Source organism: Cucurbita maxima, unplaced genomic scaffold, assembly GCF_002738345.1.
Source record: "Cucurbita maxima cultivar Rimu unplaced genomic scaffold, Cmax_1.0 Cma_Scf00014, whole genome shotgun sequence".
Taxonomy (NCBI): domain Eukaryota; kingdom Viridiplantae; phylum Streptophyta; class Magnoliopsida; order Cucurbitales; family Cucurbitaceae; genus Cucurbita; species Cucurbita maxima.
In genome coordinates, this window is record NW_019272030.1 from 1756186 (window position 1) to 1775975 (window position 19790).

At 35.3% G+C, this 19790-nt stretch overlaps 4 protein-coding genes across 4 annotated transcripts; 2 read left to right on the forward strand and 2 right to left on the reverse strand.

Moving 5' to 3' along the window:
* Positions 1–3571: 3571 nt before the first annotated feature.
* Positions 3572–6657, reverse strand: LOC111489277 (nitrate reductase [NADH]-like). The gene is made up of 5 exons (XM_023137411.1): positions 6149–6657; positions 5490–5983; positions 5243–5383; positions 4924–5156; positions 3572–4834 (listed from the first exon to the last, which is right to left on the reverse strand). The coding sequence occupies exons 1-5, from the start codon at positions 6655–6657 to the stop codon at positions 3572–3574; spliced, it is 2640 nt and encodes an 879-aa protein (XP_022993179.1).
* A 3174-nt stretch (positions 6658–9831) lies between these two features.
* Positions 9832–10822, forward strand: LOC111489279 (small ribosomal subunit protein S13, mitochondrial-like). The gene is made up of 3 exons (XM_023137413.1): positions 9832–9996; positions 10138–10350; positions 10446–10822. The coding sequence occupies exons 1-3, from the start codon at positions 9928–9930 to the stop codon at positions 10608–10610; spliced, it is 447 nt and encodes a 148-aa protein (XP_022993181.1). The 5' UTR covers positions 9832–9927; the 3' UTR covers positions 10611–10822.
* Positions 10823–11979: 1157 nt separating this feature from the next.
* On the forward strand, positions 11980–13645 carry LOC111489278 (30S ribosomal protein S13, chloroplastic-like). The gene is made up of 3 exons (XM_023137412.1): positions 11980–12220; positions 13029–13253; positions 13374–13645. The coding sequence occupies exons 1-3, from the start codon at positions 12110–12112 to the stop codon at positions 13539–13541; spliced, it is 504 nt and encodes a 167-aa protein (XP_022993180.1). The 5' UTR covers positions 11980–12109; the 3' UTR covers positions 13542–13645.
* A 1386-nt stretch (positions 13646–15031) lies between these two features.
* On the reverse strand, positions 15032–17163 carry LOC111489310 (protein terminal ear1-like). Its single transcript, XM_023137454.1, has 4 exons — positions 16222–17163; positions 15758–15877; positions 15507–15666; positions 15032–15412 (listed from the first exon to the last, which is right to left on the reverse strand). The coding sequence occupies exons 1-4, from the start codon at positions 16770–16772 to the stop codon at positions 15236–15238; spliced, it is 1008 nt and encodes a 335-aa protein (XP_022993222.1). The 5' UTR covers positions 16773–17163; the 3' UTR covers positions 15032–15235.
* Positions 17164–19790: the final 2627 nt, after the last annotated feature.

The following is a 19790-nucleotide window of genomic DNA, read 5'->3' on the forward strand; positions in this document are numbered from 1 at the left end:
ATCATTTGTAACAGCCTAAGCTCACAGTGTTCTTACCAGCACTCCACCCAGTATCAGACTCTAATACCATTTGTATCAGCCCAAGCCCAGTGTTAGCATATATAGTCTGCTTTGGTCCGTTATACACCACTGTCAACCTCACAGTTGTAAAATGCGTTTGTTAGGGAGAAATTTCCACTCCATTGTAAGAATTGTAGAATCTCACAACAAGGATAACAAAATTTCAAAATATCTCTACATTAATATGATATTGTCTACCTTTGACATAGACCCTGATAGCATTACTTTGATTTCACCCCAAATAGTTGAATTATCCTCAGTTTTGTACTCATAAACTTTCTCTCCACTAGTCAACGATAAGTTAAAGAATGAATGTCGATAACAAAAGGGTTGAAAGAATAATTCACACCGATAAGTAACTACAATCAACGAGTTGAAATATGAAAATAGGAAGGGAAATGGTAAAATATGGATAGGTAGGTTCATATAATGCAACTATACTATGTGACGAATAAACAAATATTGTTGAATATAACCATTTCAATTCTTTTTTTTATTTTTTTTTACTAACGCATTTATTTCAATGCGATGAGATTTAAAATTGGGATAAACTTTGTCATTGAATTGACTGCCTCCTCAAGAACACAAAAAAAATAAAAATAATAAATAAATAAATAAATTGTCCAATGACCAAACTAACCAGCGTATATAAGCTCCAGTTGAAACGGTCCTAAAATAAAAGTATTATTATTATTATTATTATTATTATTATTATTATTATCAGTGTGAATGAGTATATACAAAATTAAATTCATTAAAAAAAATGACGTGTAAAAGAAAACTTATCCAACAACGCTATTTGGAGGGTGTTTTAATGCAAATTAAATTAATCATATAATTCTACGAAGTAATTTGATTAAGGTGATAAAAAATTAAGGAAAAAAAAAACTAAACTAATTTAAGTAATTAGTTTTGATTGAATCAAATAATAATAAAAGTTTGAATTAAAATAATGCAAAGAATCAACTCTGCAAATGTTATGGCATTATTAATTTAATTTTAATTTGGACTATCATTTCATTTCCAGTTTGTTTGCATCGTATAATATGACATTAATATTAATTTTAATTTTGTGTGTAATATATATATATATAATAAGTCATTGAATTTTTAATTAATATCTAATCTATGCCTAACATTTTTAGTTTTTTTTATGGTTTAATTATTTGAACTTACTAAATATAAAATTAAGATAATAAAAAATTAACATTTTGGATTAAAATTTTCATAATGAAACTTTAATTAAATCTAACAAAATAAGCTCATGTAATGTGATGCCTGCAGTTGGAGAAATATTTTAATAAAATACGTGTTGACAAATTCCAAGTCAACGTTACAGAATTGGTCAATGCTTATTTTATTTAATTCCCAATTATTTGTGCCGTTGTTTTCCCATATATTTAAGGCGATTCTCAATAGCTCATGGCTTCCCAATTATCTTAATTTTTGTGGATATTTACTATATTAAAAACAAATCAATAAAAACTATAAATTAAGCAATAAAATGTCAATAATATAAATTAAAACCGCTTTACATATATAATTTTATAATTTTTTTAAAAAATATACATCAATATCAATATTTTCAGTTTTTTTTTTTTAATTTTGTTTACAGGTAAATATTCAATTCTATGTTTACTTCATTTACATTTTATATATTTAGAATATCTTATTTTCTTACCCATTTTAATTTTTCGTATAAATGTTTTATTTTAATGAAAGTTTAATCATGTAATTGAATTTATCAAACATGTTTTTATAGATAATTTTTTAATTAAATAAAATCTCCAATGTTGTGGGAGTGACACGTGTTAAAATATTTTATTTATTGCAATAATAGGTGTTATTAATGTGTTTATTAATCACATTAAAAAATAATTAGTGCATTAAGAGTCCGTGTTGTAATAGGAAGCTTTTTGCTTTCAATATATTTCTTTATTTAATTAAATCACTAATCATATATATTAGTGTAATAAAAGTCAAATGAAAACATTTTAAATACATATATAATCCATAAAAAATATAGTAATAATAAAAATAAATAAATAAAGTCGTGATTTTGTTTTTGATTTAACTCGTTAATTTTCCGTCATTTTCTTTCTTTTTTATTATCCATCATTTTTGCATTATGGATGAAATAATATAAAACTATAATCCATAATTAATATTATTTTATGTAATTTTCAGTCCCAATCTATTATTCAAACAAAAAACTGTCTTTTTTTTTTTTTTTTTTTTTTTTTTTTTTTTTTGTAATATATATGTATATGTATTATCTATGTTTATCGAAACATATTAAAAATTATTATCAAATAAATGCACGTTTTAATACTTGAATTTATGTTGCATTTCTCAAATATAACATATCTTATAATTTAACACGTTTAAAATTTTATACATATTGTTAAAAATTATTATTTAGCCATTATAAAATTATATTAAGGAGACTTTATAGAACTAATAGTGACCAATAGTACAGCACACTAATAAATGAATAAACATAAAAAGAAAAATTCAATTGAAAATTATTTATTTATTTTCTCAAAATATCTTTGTCATTTTTAAAGAATATTTGATTATGACTAAGCATAAATCAACCAATTGATTTTAGGGAAGTATATGAAATCTTAAATCAATATAATACGACACTTTAGCGTTTTATTTTCTATCCAAAAGTGAGTATAATCTATATTGATATAAGTTATATAGTTGAGGTGTAATAACACTATATAATTGTTTAAGACCGTTTAGAATTGAGTTTAGGTAATGAAGTTATATGAGTTCTACGAACACTCGAATGTTTTGAATGAATTGAACAATATAGATAAAATCTTATCATATTAGGCCGATCTTAGGAACAATTGGTGGAGGAAAACTTAGGAACACCAAAGTTGAGCCTCAACCACAAATGAACTAATGGTTAGAAAATCTACGGATAATTTTTCTCTGTTTTTATGTTTTCATTAACAGGATGGTATAATAATGTTTCAATTTTAATTCTGTTTAATGAGATGTTAACGGTCCATATCCAGGATTCATAATTCGAATTTGGCATATGATGGCTCTGACATTCCCTTCCACCTATTGGGACATGATCACGTTATTTACTCATCGCTTTTTATAGTGAAGATTATCTACACAAATTGACACGAGTCCTTCCAGAACAATACCCAAAAAGAACGTATATTTTTGTGGTATAAGTAGTGACTTTCAATTGTTTTTAGCTTTTTTTCAGTTATCTTATACTCAAGATCTCCTTTTCTTAATGTTGCGTTATATTTATTTAAGTAAAGGGCAAATATGGGAGTAAATTAAAATGATAAAAGATTTATATCCCTACTCTTAACATTAACATTTGTGCAACACAATGACTTAAAAAAAAGTTATCATTTTTATTACAAACGAATAAAACTATATTAATTTAAATCATTACAGTTACAATAAATGTTTTATTTCCTTCTACATAAACATAAATTAAATTTATCATATTATTGAAAATTAAATTAAAACATCAAAACACCAGCAAGGAAGTCTCCAAGTCATACTCCATTTCTTTCAATATGGGCTTCACTGTCAAATCAATCATCGGCGGCGGCCCACACACCAAAGCCAAAATCTCCGGCGACCCCATCGGAATATGCTCTCTCAGAACACTCTCCTTAATGTGTCCCACGCTGTACGGCCACCCTTCTTTGACGCCCTCATTCACCACGTACCATATTTTCAATCTCTCATTCTCCTCCGCCCACCTGTCCAACTCCTCCCTCAGCAGAATATCCTCCTCCGTCCGATTCGCATACACCACATACATCTCCGTCTTGTCCTCCGGATCCTTTAATATCGCCTGCACCACTTGATATATGGGCGTTATCCCTGTCCCGCCGGCCACCATCGCCAGCTTCTGCGCGAATTTGGGCTTTCCATGGACCGTGAAGTTGCCGCGGCCCATGTACTCTATGTGGCCCAGTGGGCCTTTTACGTCCACGGTTGAGCCCAATGGGAGTGAGTCTAGATACTGTGACAGGAGGCCGCCATTTGGGAAGTCGGGATGCATATTCTTGAAGTAGACTTTTACAACTAAGTCAAAGAAGCCCATTTCGTCAACGGAGCTTGACGGCGTGTAGGCTCTCATGCAGGGCTTCCCCTCCATATTGGCGCATAAAAATATGTGCTTTCCAACGGGTAGTCCCAAAACTCGGTCTTTTGACGACAGACCGAACCGGAAAATTCTCGTGTTGTGAGATATGGAAATTTTCGATATCAATTTCACTGGGATTCTCTTTCCTGGGACCAATTCCACGTGTTGTTCAACCGGTTCGGATGATGACGTCTTCTCTTCACTGTCGTTTTCAGTCAATAAGTCGCCGATTATGTAGTCTTCAAGCATGTTTATGGCTTTGTCGGAGTGGATGGCGTCGAACTCTTCCGTGCAGTCGGTTCCGGCGTTGATGAGGATGCTGTCGGCGCCGCCAGGGTGGGCCTTGAGGAACGGAGTGCAGTCGTAGACGTGGCCGTGGACGACGATCCAGGAGGATTCCGGCGTGTTGTGGGTTTTGACTTCCGACATGGAGAAGGTTTTGGAGGCGGTGGTCCTGTTTTTGTCGTTTGTGGGTTTTGACGAAGGTGGGTCGGGGGGATTGATTTTGTCCTTTTCCTTCCAGCCGCCGGACTGGTTGCCGGGGAGAGTTGGGTGGCGGAACACGATTCCCAGCTCTCCGTTTTGGGGTTTGCATACGTTAATCTTGATTCGGAACCATGAGTTGTTCATCATGCCCTAAATTCAAATTCAAATTCATTAATTCATTAATTATTAGTTTCATTACTGTAAACAAATCATTAATCATTGATTTTATTAATTATTACCACGAGATTCCAATTAAGGTTTTCTGGTTGGGTGTTGTTGGTCTCATCCCAAGCCCGGACAGCAATCTCCTTGGAGCCAAACAGCTCCACAACTTCCACCTCAACCGACCAGAAAATCCAACACCAATATTTTCCATACTTGTTGGGCTTCTCATGGTACTCCAAATTACATATTTTCCACGTCTCCCCACCGTCCAACGTCACCTGCACCCGTGTCACTTTCTTCCCACCACCTTTACCAAAACACAAATCTTATAATTAATCCCACGTGGAAAATTATTATCAAAATAGGGTGAAATTATTAATTAAGTTGGCTCACCCGAATATGCGTATCCCCTCAACGTGTATGTCGACTGGGTCGTCTGTGAATTGATAGATAGCATCTCATCATGTGAGGGCGTTGTTATCACCGAGTTTATGTTCATCTCGTAGATAACATACTCTGGTTTGTACCACCATCCTAAATAATATCCACAATGAATTCACTTTTAATTCATTAAGGACTCGGCAATATTTGAACTTTAATTTAATTTTTCATAAATTATGTATTTGTTTTATAATAATACCTTCTGCATTTGCCAACTCAGAATCAACGTGAGATGGAAGCACACGATTGTCCATAAAATGATAATGATTATCAGATTCTCTATTCGTAACAATGATTCGTTTGAGCCATTTTACCATGCGCCCACCGGTGAATCCCGGTACAATCATCCTTACTGGAAAGCCATGGTCTGGTGGGATAGGGTCACCATTTTGCATGTAAGCTATTATGATATCTCTTGATGGGTCCATTGCCATTTCTCTTCTTATGCTGGTGCCATAGCTGCAGCCTCCTCCACCAGGGAGGTCATCAGCACCTTCCATCCATACATATAAGGCTCCTCTATGACGACTGAAGATGCCACACCGTTTCAGTACTTCACGTAGTGGCACGCCTCGCCATAGTGAGGTAGAGGTCACAGCGGCTCCCCAATGGAACCCAATAGTTTGTTTAAACATGTTTTGCTCCTTCCGTCGATTGCCAGAACACATTACAGTAACTGGAAACTCGATAGATCTAAATTAAAGAATATAAAAAAAGAGTTAAAAACGTTGAACACACGAGCTAATTTTTTTTATATAATTAAAAATTCAAACAAATATGCATAAATTTAAAAAAATAATTTAAATAAATTATTATAACCAAGTTAGTACATTTTGAGTTGAATGGATATTGAAGCACCTGAAGTCATTGACAAGTTGGTGGAGTGTGAATGTTGTCGGATTTTCGAGGAGTCCGGTGATTTCAATCGTCCAATTAGACGAGTCAGCCTTTGGAACCGGACCGTGGTTACGAACATAGTGAAGTGGGGCCGGGGTGATGAAGCCATGACGCATTAGACGGTCCAACGGCGGCTCAGAGTTAAAGGGGTGTTTTCCGGTAAGACGGATCATGGAAGGATTTCTCATGATCCCATTGTCCGCCGTACCCTCGTCCCTTGGATCAAGAACCGACGGCTCGATTTCCTCCTTACCCTTTCGGATTAAATCCCAAAAGTAATCATTGTTGTCATCGTGGCGATCAAGGGAGGAATCGTCATCGTCATCGTCATCGTCAATAGTGAGAGTTATTTCAGGTTGGCGTTTGATTTTGAAACTAGGGGACCGGAATGAGTTGCAGCGTTGAACTAGAAAGCTGCCGTTGGTGGGTGTCTCCAAGTCGAGGGCTTTGTGATCAACGGCAGCCGCCATGATCTTGGAGTTGCCGCTTAAGCTTGTTTGAAAAACAAGTTAAGAAGATTAAGATTTGAGTGGTGAATATGAAGGTCCATGAAATGGGGTTTATATAGAGATTCCAACAACACGGGAAGGAAATCCAAGTCATTAAATTAAAATATTTAGAGGGCTCCTACTTTGAATATTCCACTTTACTTGGATTTGTTCTTCCTTATTAAAAAAAATTTAATCAAATTTTGGTCAATTGATTGAACCTATGTTTGGGAGGGAGGATGCTCAGAATTTTCTACCCGAAAAATGTCATTTAGCTCTCGGTTTGAAACATGATCAGTTTATTATCTATTACTTATATACCTATGATCTATTGAACACAATTCTCTTGAGAAACACTCACACACTTAGACCAATCGAGGAGATTTACAAAACAGTGGATGATGAACTTTATACTCATCCTCAATCTATTCCTGTTTGTTTGTTTTTTTTTTTTCTAAAATACCTAAATCATTTTCTTAAATTTATTACTAAAATAGCTAAATCATTTTCTTAACCCTGATATATTTTAACTTGCAATATTTGAAGGGTTAAAAGATAAAATGGTAAAAAGTTAAAAATAAATTTATTGAACAAAGACATATTCCTAACACACATATATCTCTAAGTTTTAATTTTTAATATTTTAATTGATCGACCAGTAAATCACATCGATTGAAATCATAAAAATATAATATAATATAATATAAATTATATGACGGTTGGTAATTGCAATCAAGAAGTTGAAATGTGAAAATTGGAAGGGAAATGGTAATATATGTTCGTGGATGAAAGTCCCACATTGACTGAATTATCATGAGTTTATAATAAAAAATATACTATCTCGAGTGATAATATATGTTTTAATTTTCCATTTTAATAAAGTAATTCAAGTTGCTCAAACTTTTAAGAATAACAATATTTACCATTTAATTAGTGTGGATGAGTATATATAAGGCTTGGATTAAGTCCTTTTTTTTATTATTTATAAAAATTCAATCAACTCTTTTAAAAAAATAATAATAAGAAGAATGGTGAAAAAAGAATCACGATTATGAAAAATAGAAAATTTATGGAATAATTCAAAGTAAATTAATCATATGAGGAGAATGATTAAAAAAATTAAGCTTACAGAAAAAAAGGGTAAATTAGTTTAATTAAGTTGATTTGATTGAATCAAATAATAATAAAAGTTGAATTAAATTAAACTTAACCAACTAAAATTCATTTAATTTAATTATAATTTTCTGCATGTAGATTCAGTCCTGTTGAGCATTGAAATTTGAATTACCTGGTACGTTACGTTCAACATGTTAGGACATATTAATTTAGTCACATAATTTCATAATTTATTTATTTATTGTTTTTACATTTGTTCAATAACACGATCCTGACTTTAATATTTAAAATTAAGTTTTTATTAGATGATGAAAGTCCTAGAATGATAATAGATGGTGAGGAATACTAACTACATTGCTACCAGCGAGGAAGTCAAAAGCAAAGCTATGAGATATCATCCCATTCCATTGTGTAGAGTCGTGTTTGTCTAACAATTTGATCCTTAATTCTAAACTTAAAAGAACTTCAAATTAAATTAGTCCAACAAATAAAAAATAAATTTAAAAACTAATGAAACTAGGCGGCAATTGGGGAAATATTGTAGTGAAGTACGTGTTGACAAATTCCAAGTCAACGTAATAAAAAATGGTAAATTGTTATTTTATTTGAAGTCCCATTAATTTGTGCCGTTGTTTTTCCAATTATTAAGGGGGGAATTCTTCGCTACCTCAGGGCTTACATGATATATTGTAGTCCTCACCGCCTATTATTTATTTATTTATTTATTTATTTATTTTGTACATATTTTCATTCATGCTTTTATATTTATAAGTTTGGTAACCATGAATCAATATTTTTATCAGATTATAAATAAACTGATCAAATATATAAATTAAGCAATAAAATATGGCTAATATGAATATAATATAAATTAAAAGCAATTTTCTTTTAGTTATCCTGTGTAAAATATTTATTATTAATTTAAATATATCTGTTTATTTTTCTTTACCATTTTTAAATCTCCAAAATAATTGAAATTTAGATATTTGAAAATATAAAAATTAAAATAGATAGGGAGGGATATTAATTAGATAATCTTCCGCGCTAATTTCTTACTCATTTAATTTTTCTTATAAAATAATGCATTAAAAATTTCATATTAACCAAATATTATTTTATATTATAAGTTTTTTTTTTTATTCAATAAAAGCGCCAATGAAGTGGGAGTGGCGTAATTGAACTCAAATATTTTTATTTATTACAATAATAGGTGTTTATGATTAATGTGCTTATTAATCACATTAAAAAATAATTAAGCATTAAGAGTCGACGTGGTAATAGGATGCTTTTTGCTTTCAATGCGATTTTGTTTTTTATTTTCCGCGTCATCCTTTAATGAAATATTATAAATCATTAATTAAATAATTAATTTGCAATTTGGCACGTTTAAAATTTCATATCTATTATTAATAGTTATTATTTAATCCTTATTAAAACATTTCAAACCAAGTCATAGATTTATATATGTTGCGCAAAAAAACAAATCATGTGAAATTTAGATAAAATAAAGAAATGTTTATGCTAGTTTTAGTCCCATGACTATCTCTGTGACGTTATTATCTGTGCAGAGATGCCTTGTTTTCCCTGAAAAATAAGAGTAGCATGTGACGATTTAATAAAGACTTCGATGACGTGAGAGTAGCTTAATTGAACACAAATTAGGGGTGGGTTAAAATATTTTTATTTATTACAATAATACATGACTATGATTAATGTGCTTATTAATCACATTAAAAAATAATTAGTGCATTAAGAGTTGGCGTTGTAATAGGATGATTTTTGCTTTCAGTACATTTATTTATTTATTTATATTAAATCACTAATAATAATTGTTTGATATTACTAAATTTTATTAAAAACTAAAATATAATTAATGAAAGTAAAATTCATATTATATAGAAATTAATCAAATTAAATCATAAATAATTGTGTGTTATGGACTCGATAAGATTAATGGATCAAGTAATTCTAGAAGAGCCCACGGATGTAACTCGTTTTCTTAATGGGCTTTCTCGGGCGAGCGGGTTGGATTTGAAAACCGTGGGCTTCGTTTGGCCGAACAATACTACGGCTCTCTGTTTCCCTCGCCGTCTGAATTCTCTCTTCCGCTGCACTGGAACCCTCCTCCGCCGAATAATGTTCGGAGTTCGTCGTTCCCTGGGGGTTGTCTCCAATGATCTTCTTCATCGCTTCCGATCATTATCAGTGAGTTCGTTAACCTTGCGTAATTTTTTGATGATTGCGATGCGACGAGAGTAATAGGATCTAGGGCTTGTGAATCTCTGGAGTTTTGTTTTTCGATTTGTGCGTTGGAAGATTTTGAATGTTTGTTGATGATATGTGCAGATCGAGTCGATTCACATAAAAGCGGGTATGGAGATTCCCGATAACAAGCCGCTCAAATATGCGCTTCAGTACATTAATGGAATTGGCCGATCGAGAGCGCCGCAAGTCCTTGCTGAGCTCCACTTGGAGAATAAGCTTGCCAAGGATTTGACTAAACGAGAGATTGTTGTTCTTGCGGACGAAATTTCTAAGTACATGGTCGGACATGAGTTGGTAAATTAGCGGCTCTCTTCGCCATCTTTCTTCCCATGAATTTCAAATATGTTAGGAGAGCCTAACAGGATGTTTATTTTTTGTCTGTGTTGCAGAAAAAGTGTGTTAAGAAGGACATCGATAGATTGCAGGCAATTCAGTGCCACAGAGGGATTAGGCATGGTGAAGGATTGCCATGTCGAGGCCAACGAACAAAGACCAACGCTAGGACTATGAAGTCGAAGCAGATCGGTTCTGAAAAGAAGAAAGCTTCTCGTTGAAAATGGTTCTGCAATTCCTTCTCTTTTTTACATTTGTAAAGCTTCATTTGCACTTGATACATCACATTTAGAAACGTATATACATCACATCACATGAACTAGTTATTAACAAATGGGTCTGGAATTCCTCCTCTTTAGAAACGTTTAAATGCCTCAAATTTGCATTTCTACTGGTTTAATTGCTTAAACTCTTCGTAATTTGTTCACTTCTCTTAATCTATTTGTTTGAGGCTGTGTTAATTTTCACCATTTCAGAAGGCCCATATACCCAATATTAGATGTGCAATATAATATACATACTATATGAAAAAGAAAAAAAAAACATTTATTTAGCTATACATTATTTTCATTGCATCAAGCTCATAGTTGGATCCAAAAAGAGGAATGGATTATCAACTTTAGCACAGCAATAAGCATCGGGATAGACGATAGCGATGATAGGCTGTTAGATGTCACAATCGCACTTTCTTTGGCCGTGGATTTTTATGATTGTGCGGCACTCACTCTCAACACCGAGTGAGTCAAGCCAACTTGGATTTGTGTCCTCTATAGTCATACAACATATGTTCAAGCCTTTGACTCCGTTTTAAGAAAAATGTTTTAGAAAATAGGGGTAGAGAGATTTTTGAAGGAGGGTTTGAAAGCAAAATTGAAAGAAGGTTTGCTTGCAAAGAAAGAAACACCACAACTTAAATATCATATACCCAAGAATTGGTAGGAAAACTTGACAACTAGTGGCATCTCCCTATTGTACATTTTGAAATGATTCAGGATTGATAGGCTTAGACGTGATTTCGCCTCTATTGTACATTTTGAGATGATTCAGGGCTGGGCTTACAGGCGCTTAGACGTGATTTCGTCTCTATTGTACATTTTGAGATGATTGAGGACTAGCAGACCTGGACTGAATGATCATACAATATCTACGTGGGAGGAGTTAACGGCTGGTCATATCTCCTATAGTACATTTTGGGATGACAATGGCTGAATAGTCAAAATACAATATAAAATTAAATAAAGGATATGACGTTGGCGTGATATGAACATGCAACCACGGACCCTAACCAAGATGATCATGATATACTAGGCATTGAAAATGCCAATCTTCAACTTGAGTGGATCATAACCCATTTTCAAATTGAATTTATATTAAATGATAAAAAATATTAATATTTTAAATATGATTTATAATTCAATAAGATACAACAATTCTAATACATCATCCCTGGTCTTAGGGCAGGCCCATTATAAAACGAATAAGTTTGGGCCTGAGTTTTGGGCTAAGCCCATTATAAAACGAATAAGTTTGGGCCTCTGAGTTTGTTTGAGCTGGCCTTTATCCACATTTTTGTAAGCGGGATGGAGAAGAAGAAGAAGAAGAAGAAGAAGATAAGGTGGGCATTGAAACCAGAGAGCCGCTCGGAGTTCAATCGGATTGAAGAAATCCACTAATGTGCTGATTGCCGTTCGGTGAGTGAGAAGTTTGAAGAGAGGAGATAATGGCGCACACTTTAGCATTGCCCGTCGCTCCTTCGCTCTCCCTTATCTGCAATTCTCGAACCTCCAATCCTCTCTCTAACGCTATCTCCTTCCCCATTTCAAACCCTCGGGTAAATCTTCTCTTCTTTGGACTTCAACTATGGAGTTTGTTTCTTCAATTTTACCTTCTTCCTCCGTTCAATTACTTACTTCGGCTCTACAGTTTCCATTTCTATCGTTTCTTCGTGCTTTAATTCCATGTATTTTTTTCGGATGTGGAGGGATTTTGCTCAGTTATATTTATCCTGCGGAACTTGGCTATTGTCTTCTTGATTTCATATTGTATCTATTTCTTGATTTCTGCATTCCCTTTGCCCGTGAGTATTGCAGCTTGATTCTGTGAAACTATTATTACACAACATACTCTCAACTCAGCGTTTTTTTTTTTTTTTTGTCTTTCGTTTGAATTTCCTTTTTGTGATGCTCTACACTCAGTTTTTCCGTAGTTTTTCCTCGGTTACAGCACTAGACTCTGCCTCTACACTTCATCGAACAGTGTGATGAAACAAAAATTCTGCGTTTCGTTTCCCTAATTGCTATTGTCTAAATGAATCAAATTCCGGATCCTAAATCCCATTTTCCCTCACCCTTTCTGTGCATGATGGATTATAAAGATTAAGCAGATATAATTGGACGGAAAGAGTAGATTATGGCAATGAATGGCTGACCTTAAATGGAAATTTGACTTGCTAGTCTATGCTGGACAGGATAAAGTTTGTAACCCATTAGCTTAAGATTTTGAGTTGATTTGTGATTTAACTTGGTATCGGAGTAGGAGGTCCGGTGTTTAACTCCTACGAAGTTTCGAACTCACAAGATATCCCTGTTTCTTCTTGAATGATTCCTTCATTTTTCTTCCTTCAATTTTGAACCTTTCAGGTTCCTGGTCTTCAAATCAAGTGTGTCCGTGTTGGAGGAGTTGAGATACCAAACAACAAGCGAGTTCTATACTCCCTTCAATATATACATGGAATTGGGCGCAACAATGCTAAGAAAATACTGTTTGATCTAAACGTGGAGAATAAGATCACCAAGGACTTAGCTGAGGAGGAACTCATATCTATCAGAGATGAAGTTTCCAAGTACATGATTGAAGGAGATCTGGTCTCTCTCTTTCTCTATCTGTGTGTGTGTGTGTGTGTGTGTGTGTGTTAGCATTACAAACGTTGGTTGTCTCTGTTACTTTTGTGAAGTGCTTAAAAGTGTGATTGTTGGGTTTTGCAGAGGCGTTTCAACGCACTTGCCATAAGGAGATTGAAAGAGATTCAGTGTTATAGAGGGATTCGACACATCCAGGGGTTGCCATGCCGAGGGCAGCGAACGAAAAACAACTGCAGGACGTTGAAGGGTAAGAAGGTCGCCATTGCAGGGAAGAAGAAGGCTCCTCGTTGAGGCCCTTGCCATTGCATCTCTTGTAAAAGCTTAGAGACATTGTTTAAACTCTGGATTTGCATCTGATTTCCTCATGAAAATACTTTTGTGTTATTGCTGTGCCATGTTCTATCTTACAGATGCGCTCACCCTCTTCAAATGCTCAATATTCTGCATATTATTGATGAGTATTCTAATCCCCGAGTAGTTAACGAGGGGTCCATTATTATAACTCATTTTACTAACACAATCTTTTGTATTGGATCTCTGGGGACGATGAACTAGTCTAAACCATCAACAAGATCGCTAATAAAATGATGTGCTCTGTGGAGGTATTGTTCGTCAGCGCCAGGCCTTGGACGTGGCATCAATTAGAATAAAGAGGCTTTGGGGAGAGAGAACCGATTTCAATCGCAATAAAGTAAGTGGGTTTTAGTTCAAAATTTATTGTATCCGAAAATCTAAAAGGATGACTAGATATCCATAATTAGATTACTATACTATGTCCTTATTGATGATATGTTTATTTTGTTATAGGGAGATGATTAAGGGTTAGTTGGTGAACTTGATTCAATTTTTGGTGTTGGGGTATGCATGACATTTTTAGAACTAACTATGATGACTTGTACATTATGGAGATGATTATAACTTCTTAACTAATTTCTTATTAGAGAAAGTTTCCAATTCTACAATAATACATGAATTTATAGGGCTAGAGTTGAGCTCTCAAATGCATGAATCTTATTTTAGGACCCTACAACAACTCATGTAGATGAACATAGAACAGGAGAACTCGGAGAATAGGAAAGAGAAAATAGAAGTAAAAATACTAAAAGTTTTTATATAGATGATTCCAAATATTTATGTGTAGTAATAAGCAACCTAAGGGGTATATATATATAGTTTTGTTGAGTATATATAACTATATAGCTATAATCTTCTATCATGTATATAGCCATTCTACTCTATTAAATGTTTACTATATAGAAATATCATTTAACCTAACCCCCTTTGAAAACTATGTGGGTGCAATTAAGGGTTTTCCAACCACTCGAGTCGCGATTATATTTGAATACAAGCCACATGGATCGATGAGCGTCTTTTAGTATGAGCATCGCTCTTTTCTTCATGATTTTCACCTACTAGAGAATCTAAGAACAATCTTCGTAGTAGGATGGATACCTATCCTATATAAATTGATGAACGGCATTCATATTCATCTTGATTATTAAAAACATTAGTAAAAATACAAAGATATAGCCTTACAAAACAAATTTGGAACATATTTCATAGGGTATTCAAAATTATTTACCCATAACGCTTAGAATATCGATGAAAGCTTGAGAATTATAAGAGAGACCCATTACCAGAAAAACAAATCCACCCACCAACCAAACCAACAATTTCTCGAGATGATCAAAATATTATATATACAACCGAGTAAAAGAGGAGAGAATATTATTGCAGAAAAGTAAGCATTTCATACAGACATAGCCCCCTCCCCTCCTCCCAAGAAAAAGGAGAAACACACAACCAAACAAACAAACAAACAAACATCCCCTCGTGTTTTCAATTCTCCCCAAACAAACCGCGGCGCTCGGGGAGACAATGAAAACACAACACCCTCCCTTTTCATCAACCTACCTACAAGAAAAGAAAACCAAAACACAAACCAAACTCCATGCGTGGCCACCTACAATGGAGACCTCTCCTCCTCAACAACTCAACTTCTTGAGCGGCTTGCGAGGAAGACGAGCTATGCGCCTACCGACATTCACCCTTCGGTAACGACGTCGACCGTTGCTCGCTGGAGATAACATCACAGGCAGATATTGATCGTTGCTACACCAGAAGATTTTGTTCTTGAATGCGTTCTTTAAAGCTTCCTTTCCCTGAGTTACCCATCGGAAAGAAGCATTCATTTGGCATTCCAAAACATGTAATAGCAATAAAATCAATGAACAATTCATCAATTTCTACATGAACCTGAATCCTAGCCTCCGTTATCTCACAAATTTTTTTGTTGACATTCACATCCCATTTGTAGTTGTGATAAACTGCGCAAAACTGGGATGCAGCCATTGATGTGGTGAAGTTTACAAACGCATAACCCAGATTCGACACTTTCCCTTCGTACCATGATCTCCTGTAAAGCCATAAATAAATGATTACAACCACACTGAAATGGCGAATTGCAGCAACCCAATAAGAATTATGAGATATTGTTCATAACCCACATGAAATCCATAGGTAAATAAACGAAATCATATTCAGAAACGTAGAAATCAGGTCGAGAATCCCTTCGTTGGTTCATCACTTGACAGTATCTGTCCAACAACTGCAGAAGATCTCGCCGCCTGCTATTCAAAATTGTTCTAAAGTTAAAAAGGCAAAAAATGTAAAGCTAAGACATAAAAAAAGAACACGAGAAATGAATCTCATAAAGAAATATTACCAAATGAGGAGACAAAAAGCGAGAAAGGGCAGAAACCAGAGAAAGTGCAGCATGAAATCATTTAAAAACCCACATTCCCATTTTACCGATAAACAACAAAAGTAGGAATTAAGCCCACAACCCCACTTCTGATTCCACCTTTATCCTTCTCCAAGAAAATTCTCAGATCAAAGAACTCGCCACGTTCTTAAATTGTTATATTTTAGTAATATAATTCATTAAAAGAGGAAGAACAGTAGAACCCACTTGAACTGATTGGGAATGTTTCTGATCATCAAGGTTGTGATTCCCGAGCAAGGAACAGTTTTCTCAACTGGGTCGTCGACATCGCCGTTATTGTCCTCATCGCCACTGATTTTCTTCTCGGCCCATTGCGTCGGACATTTGATATCTCTATTTGGCCCACTCGAAACGACAAACTCTCTTCCCAGTTTGGAATCCGCCACAACGCAGCCACCGAAACCCACAGCCGGCTGATACGACGGCCACACAACCTGTGGCCAGGCATTATAGCAGGAAACAGCCGGAAAACTATGAAACTGCCATGCGTAAGCAGAAGTGGCACGTGGGTAATACAAATTTCCATACCCCGACACAAAATGGGGCGAGGGCGGAGGCAGAAACGTTGGGGGTGCAGAGAGAAATGGGTCGGCATCAGGATTCAAGGGCTTGGACGGATAACCGGAGGCCATGGGAGAGTTGTGAAGGTAAAGAAAGTGGGGGAAGGGAACAGAGGCGGAAATGGGTTGAGGTGGAAGTGGGAGAGGAGGGTTAATATGATGAGGATGATGAGGCATGGTTAGGGTTTGAAGGTTTTGTGGGATTTTCTGATGAAGATTGAAAGTGATAAGTATAATAAAGAAGTCATGTCAAGAGCTTTAAATGTTTGTTCTTTTTTTTTTTTTTTTTTTTACTACGAGACAGACAACAAAGACAGAGACAAAACTGAGTTTTGCTCCATCATCGCTTTGGCGGCGTTATTGGAAGAAGTGACACCAAAATGGGACACCATTTGGTTTTGTTTTTATTTTTATTGCGTGTTCCAGGCTTTGTAGAACAATGATTTCTTTGAAGATTTGATAAAATTAGGCACCAATTTTCGAAGATGAGTGAATTGGAATTGGAATTGGAATTGGATGGATGAATGTTGATGAGGGTCAAATCAAAGATCACTGGCAATCACAAATGGAAGATCCTATTTCACCTCTAGACTTCTCCATAATCATCATTTTCACTCCTTCTTCTTCCATCAATCATCACTTTTTCATTCAAACTCCAACCAAAAAAATAAAATAAAATAAATCAAATTAGGTTAAGTTTCTACCAACAAATAATTATAAATTCAAAATAAAATCTTCATATAAGTAATCACAAAGTAAATATATAGAAATGACGTGGCTAAGCTTAAAATTTATCTACTTCAATTTACATCCTATTTTAGGTAACAGGTATTTAAAAAACTCCTCAAATAAAGCCTAAATTTTGTTGCATTCAAATAACTATAGCTGCATGAATTCATTGCCCTATTCAAAGAGCTGTGTTATAAACTTGAGTTTTTCTTTTCTTGGCTCACATGAACTGCCATACATAAAGGAAAAGAATGCATATCTGGGTAGCAGAGGGAGGGAAGAATGAGCCCAAAACGTATAAAGAGCAGTAGCAGTAATAGTAGAGTAGCAGTAGTAGTAGAGTAGCGTCATAATACGTAAGTAAGTAAAACCCTAGAACCATTCCAAGCCAAGCCTTCTCCCCCCATAATTACACAACCAAACCAACTGTGTATATCTTCTGTTCCCTTCTTCGCCCCCTTGGGGTTTAGCCCTGAAGCCCTCTGCCCATTTCCATGCAAACCCACTCTGCCACTTCCCCCTTGCCATTGTTTGGCCTAAAACCACCCTCTTTCATCCTCCTCTTGACCATTCCTCTTCTGCCTCAGCCTCACCCATGTCCGGACCTTCTTTCTCCCACTTTTTTTACCATTTTGGAAACCTGGCCTAGCTAACGCTAACATGCCGCCTGCCTGCCTGCTGCTTCCAAAATATGCAGCCTTTTCTGACCCTTAATTTCCAAGCGATATTGCATAAAGATACTCCCTTCCCCCCACTTTGGGTTTCGGATGATAATATGCATTCTATTCTATGTGTTTCTTTGTGCTGTGTTGTCTATCAGTGACATTGGCTGTTGGGTTTCAATTTTGGTTGTTTTTGTGTTAACACAGTGGTGGATCGATAATAAGGGATTTCTATCTCTTTCACTTTCTTGGGTTTCTTTTCTTTCTCATAAATTTTGTGTTCTCAAATTCAAACCTTTGCCCAGATGTATTTAAACTTGCACTCATTTGAAAACAGTGGTGGATTAGGAATGAGTCAGTGGCATCATTACTTTCAGAGTTTGTCAATCCCGTCGCTTTAAAACCCCCCACGATTATCACATTTCAATCTCTTTCTCACTCCCCCCCATAAACCCTTCATAAGGCCCAAATCCATGGCCTGACACAATGACTTTCCCTCTGGGCCTCAAACACGAGCCGAACTTATGCAGAATGTCCTACTGCGGTGTCTGGGCCGACATCCATTTCATTGAAATGAACGAGTGATTAGAGTTTAAGAAAGTGGGGCAATGAAGAGGGGATGGTGGTGGGATCTAATGAGGTGAGCTAGCATATGGTGTTGGTCACCTAAAACTGAGGCATTCCCACATTTTCAGCATCATCCCATGAGCCCAATGGATGAGATCCGCCTCTCACTAATCACACCCACATTGATATTGCCCAACAAAATTATTGTATTTTTTAAGCAATATCTCCCCAATGGCTCGGTTAGTTGATGTGGGGTTCCTCTGTTTTCCCCTTCACAACCTTTCTCTCCTCCTCCCATGTCTCTTTCTACTTCATCATTGTCTTAGCTTTGTGGTTGAAGATTTCAACTCCTTTTTCCACTCTATAATGTCGAGGGAGGGAGCTAGCTAGCTTCTGGGTTTCCCTCAATCAACGTGGGCCGGACCTCTAATGGGCTGGACCCAATTCAAATCATTCATATCCATATTTTTCTATATTTGATAGAAAGAAAAGAAGCAATGGTGTGGCCATTAATAATTGCAGATGTAGATGAAAGATGAAGATGGAGGACAGGACCCATCAATGCAATGGTGACAAATGACAACTCAATTAATACTTTACAATGGAAAAACATAAACTATTTTGTGATGAGAAGGTGTCAGTGAGATATGGAGGACCCAAAACAAGGACGAGGGGTCAGTCAGGCATAAGATCGAGCACTTAGGCTGCATTCTCTAAAATTTCAAGAAACTCAAAACCCGACAATGGCGTCTCAATCCCACTCGCCATGTGCATTGCCTTCCCCATCTCTTTCATTTCCTTTCAACCACAACCAATCCACCACCATAATTCTCCCTTTCCCCTCCCATTTTCAACTACCGTTTGTACACTCTTATCAGATTCTATTCTCCACTTATTATTGCATTGACAATCAAATTCACAAATGATGATCCTAATATTACATCATAATTCATTTACCCATTACCCTACCATTTTGGGGCAGCAAAATCGACACAATCATACAAGCGCTTGTGTGTTTTTCTAATCTAGTTTGATTATCCAGCTAAATAATAAAGGGTGTTAGATATTCTTATTAGATTCCAATAAGAAGTAGAAGAAAACGCACCGCAAATTGGAAGGAAAAAGAATGGAGGAGATGGGTTCCTATGTTCCCTCCAATGGAAACCTCCTGCTGGCAGTGGCGACTACCTAACCCAGACCGCGTGTTTTAATATGTTATCTTTCCAATTTGGACAGT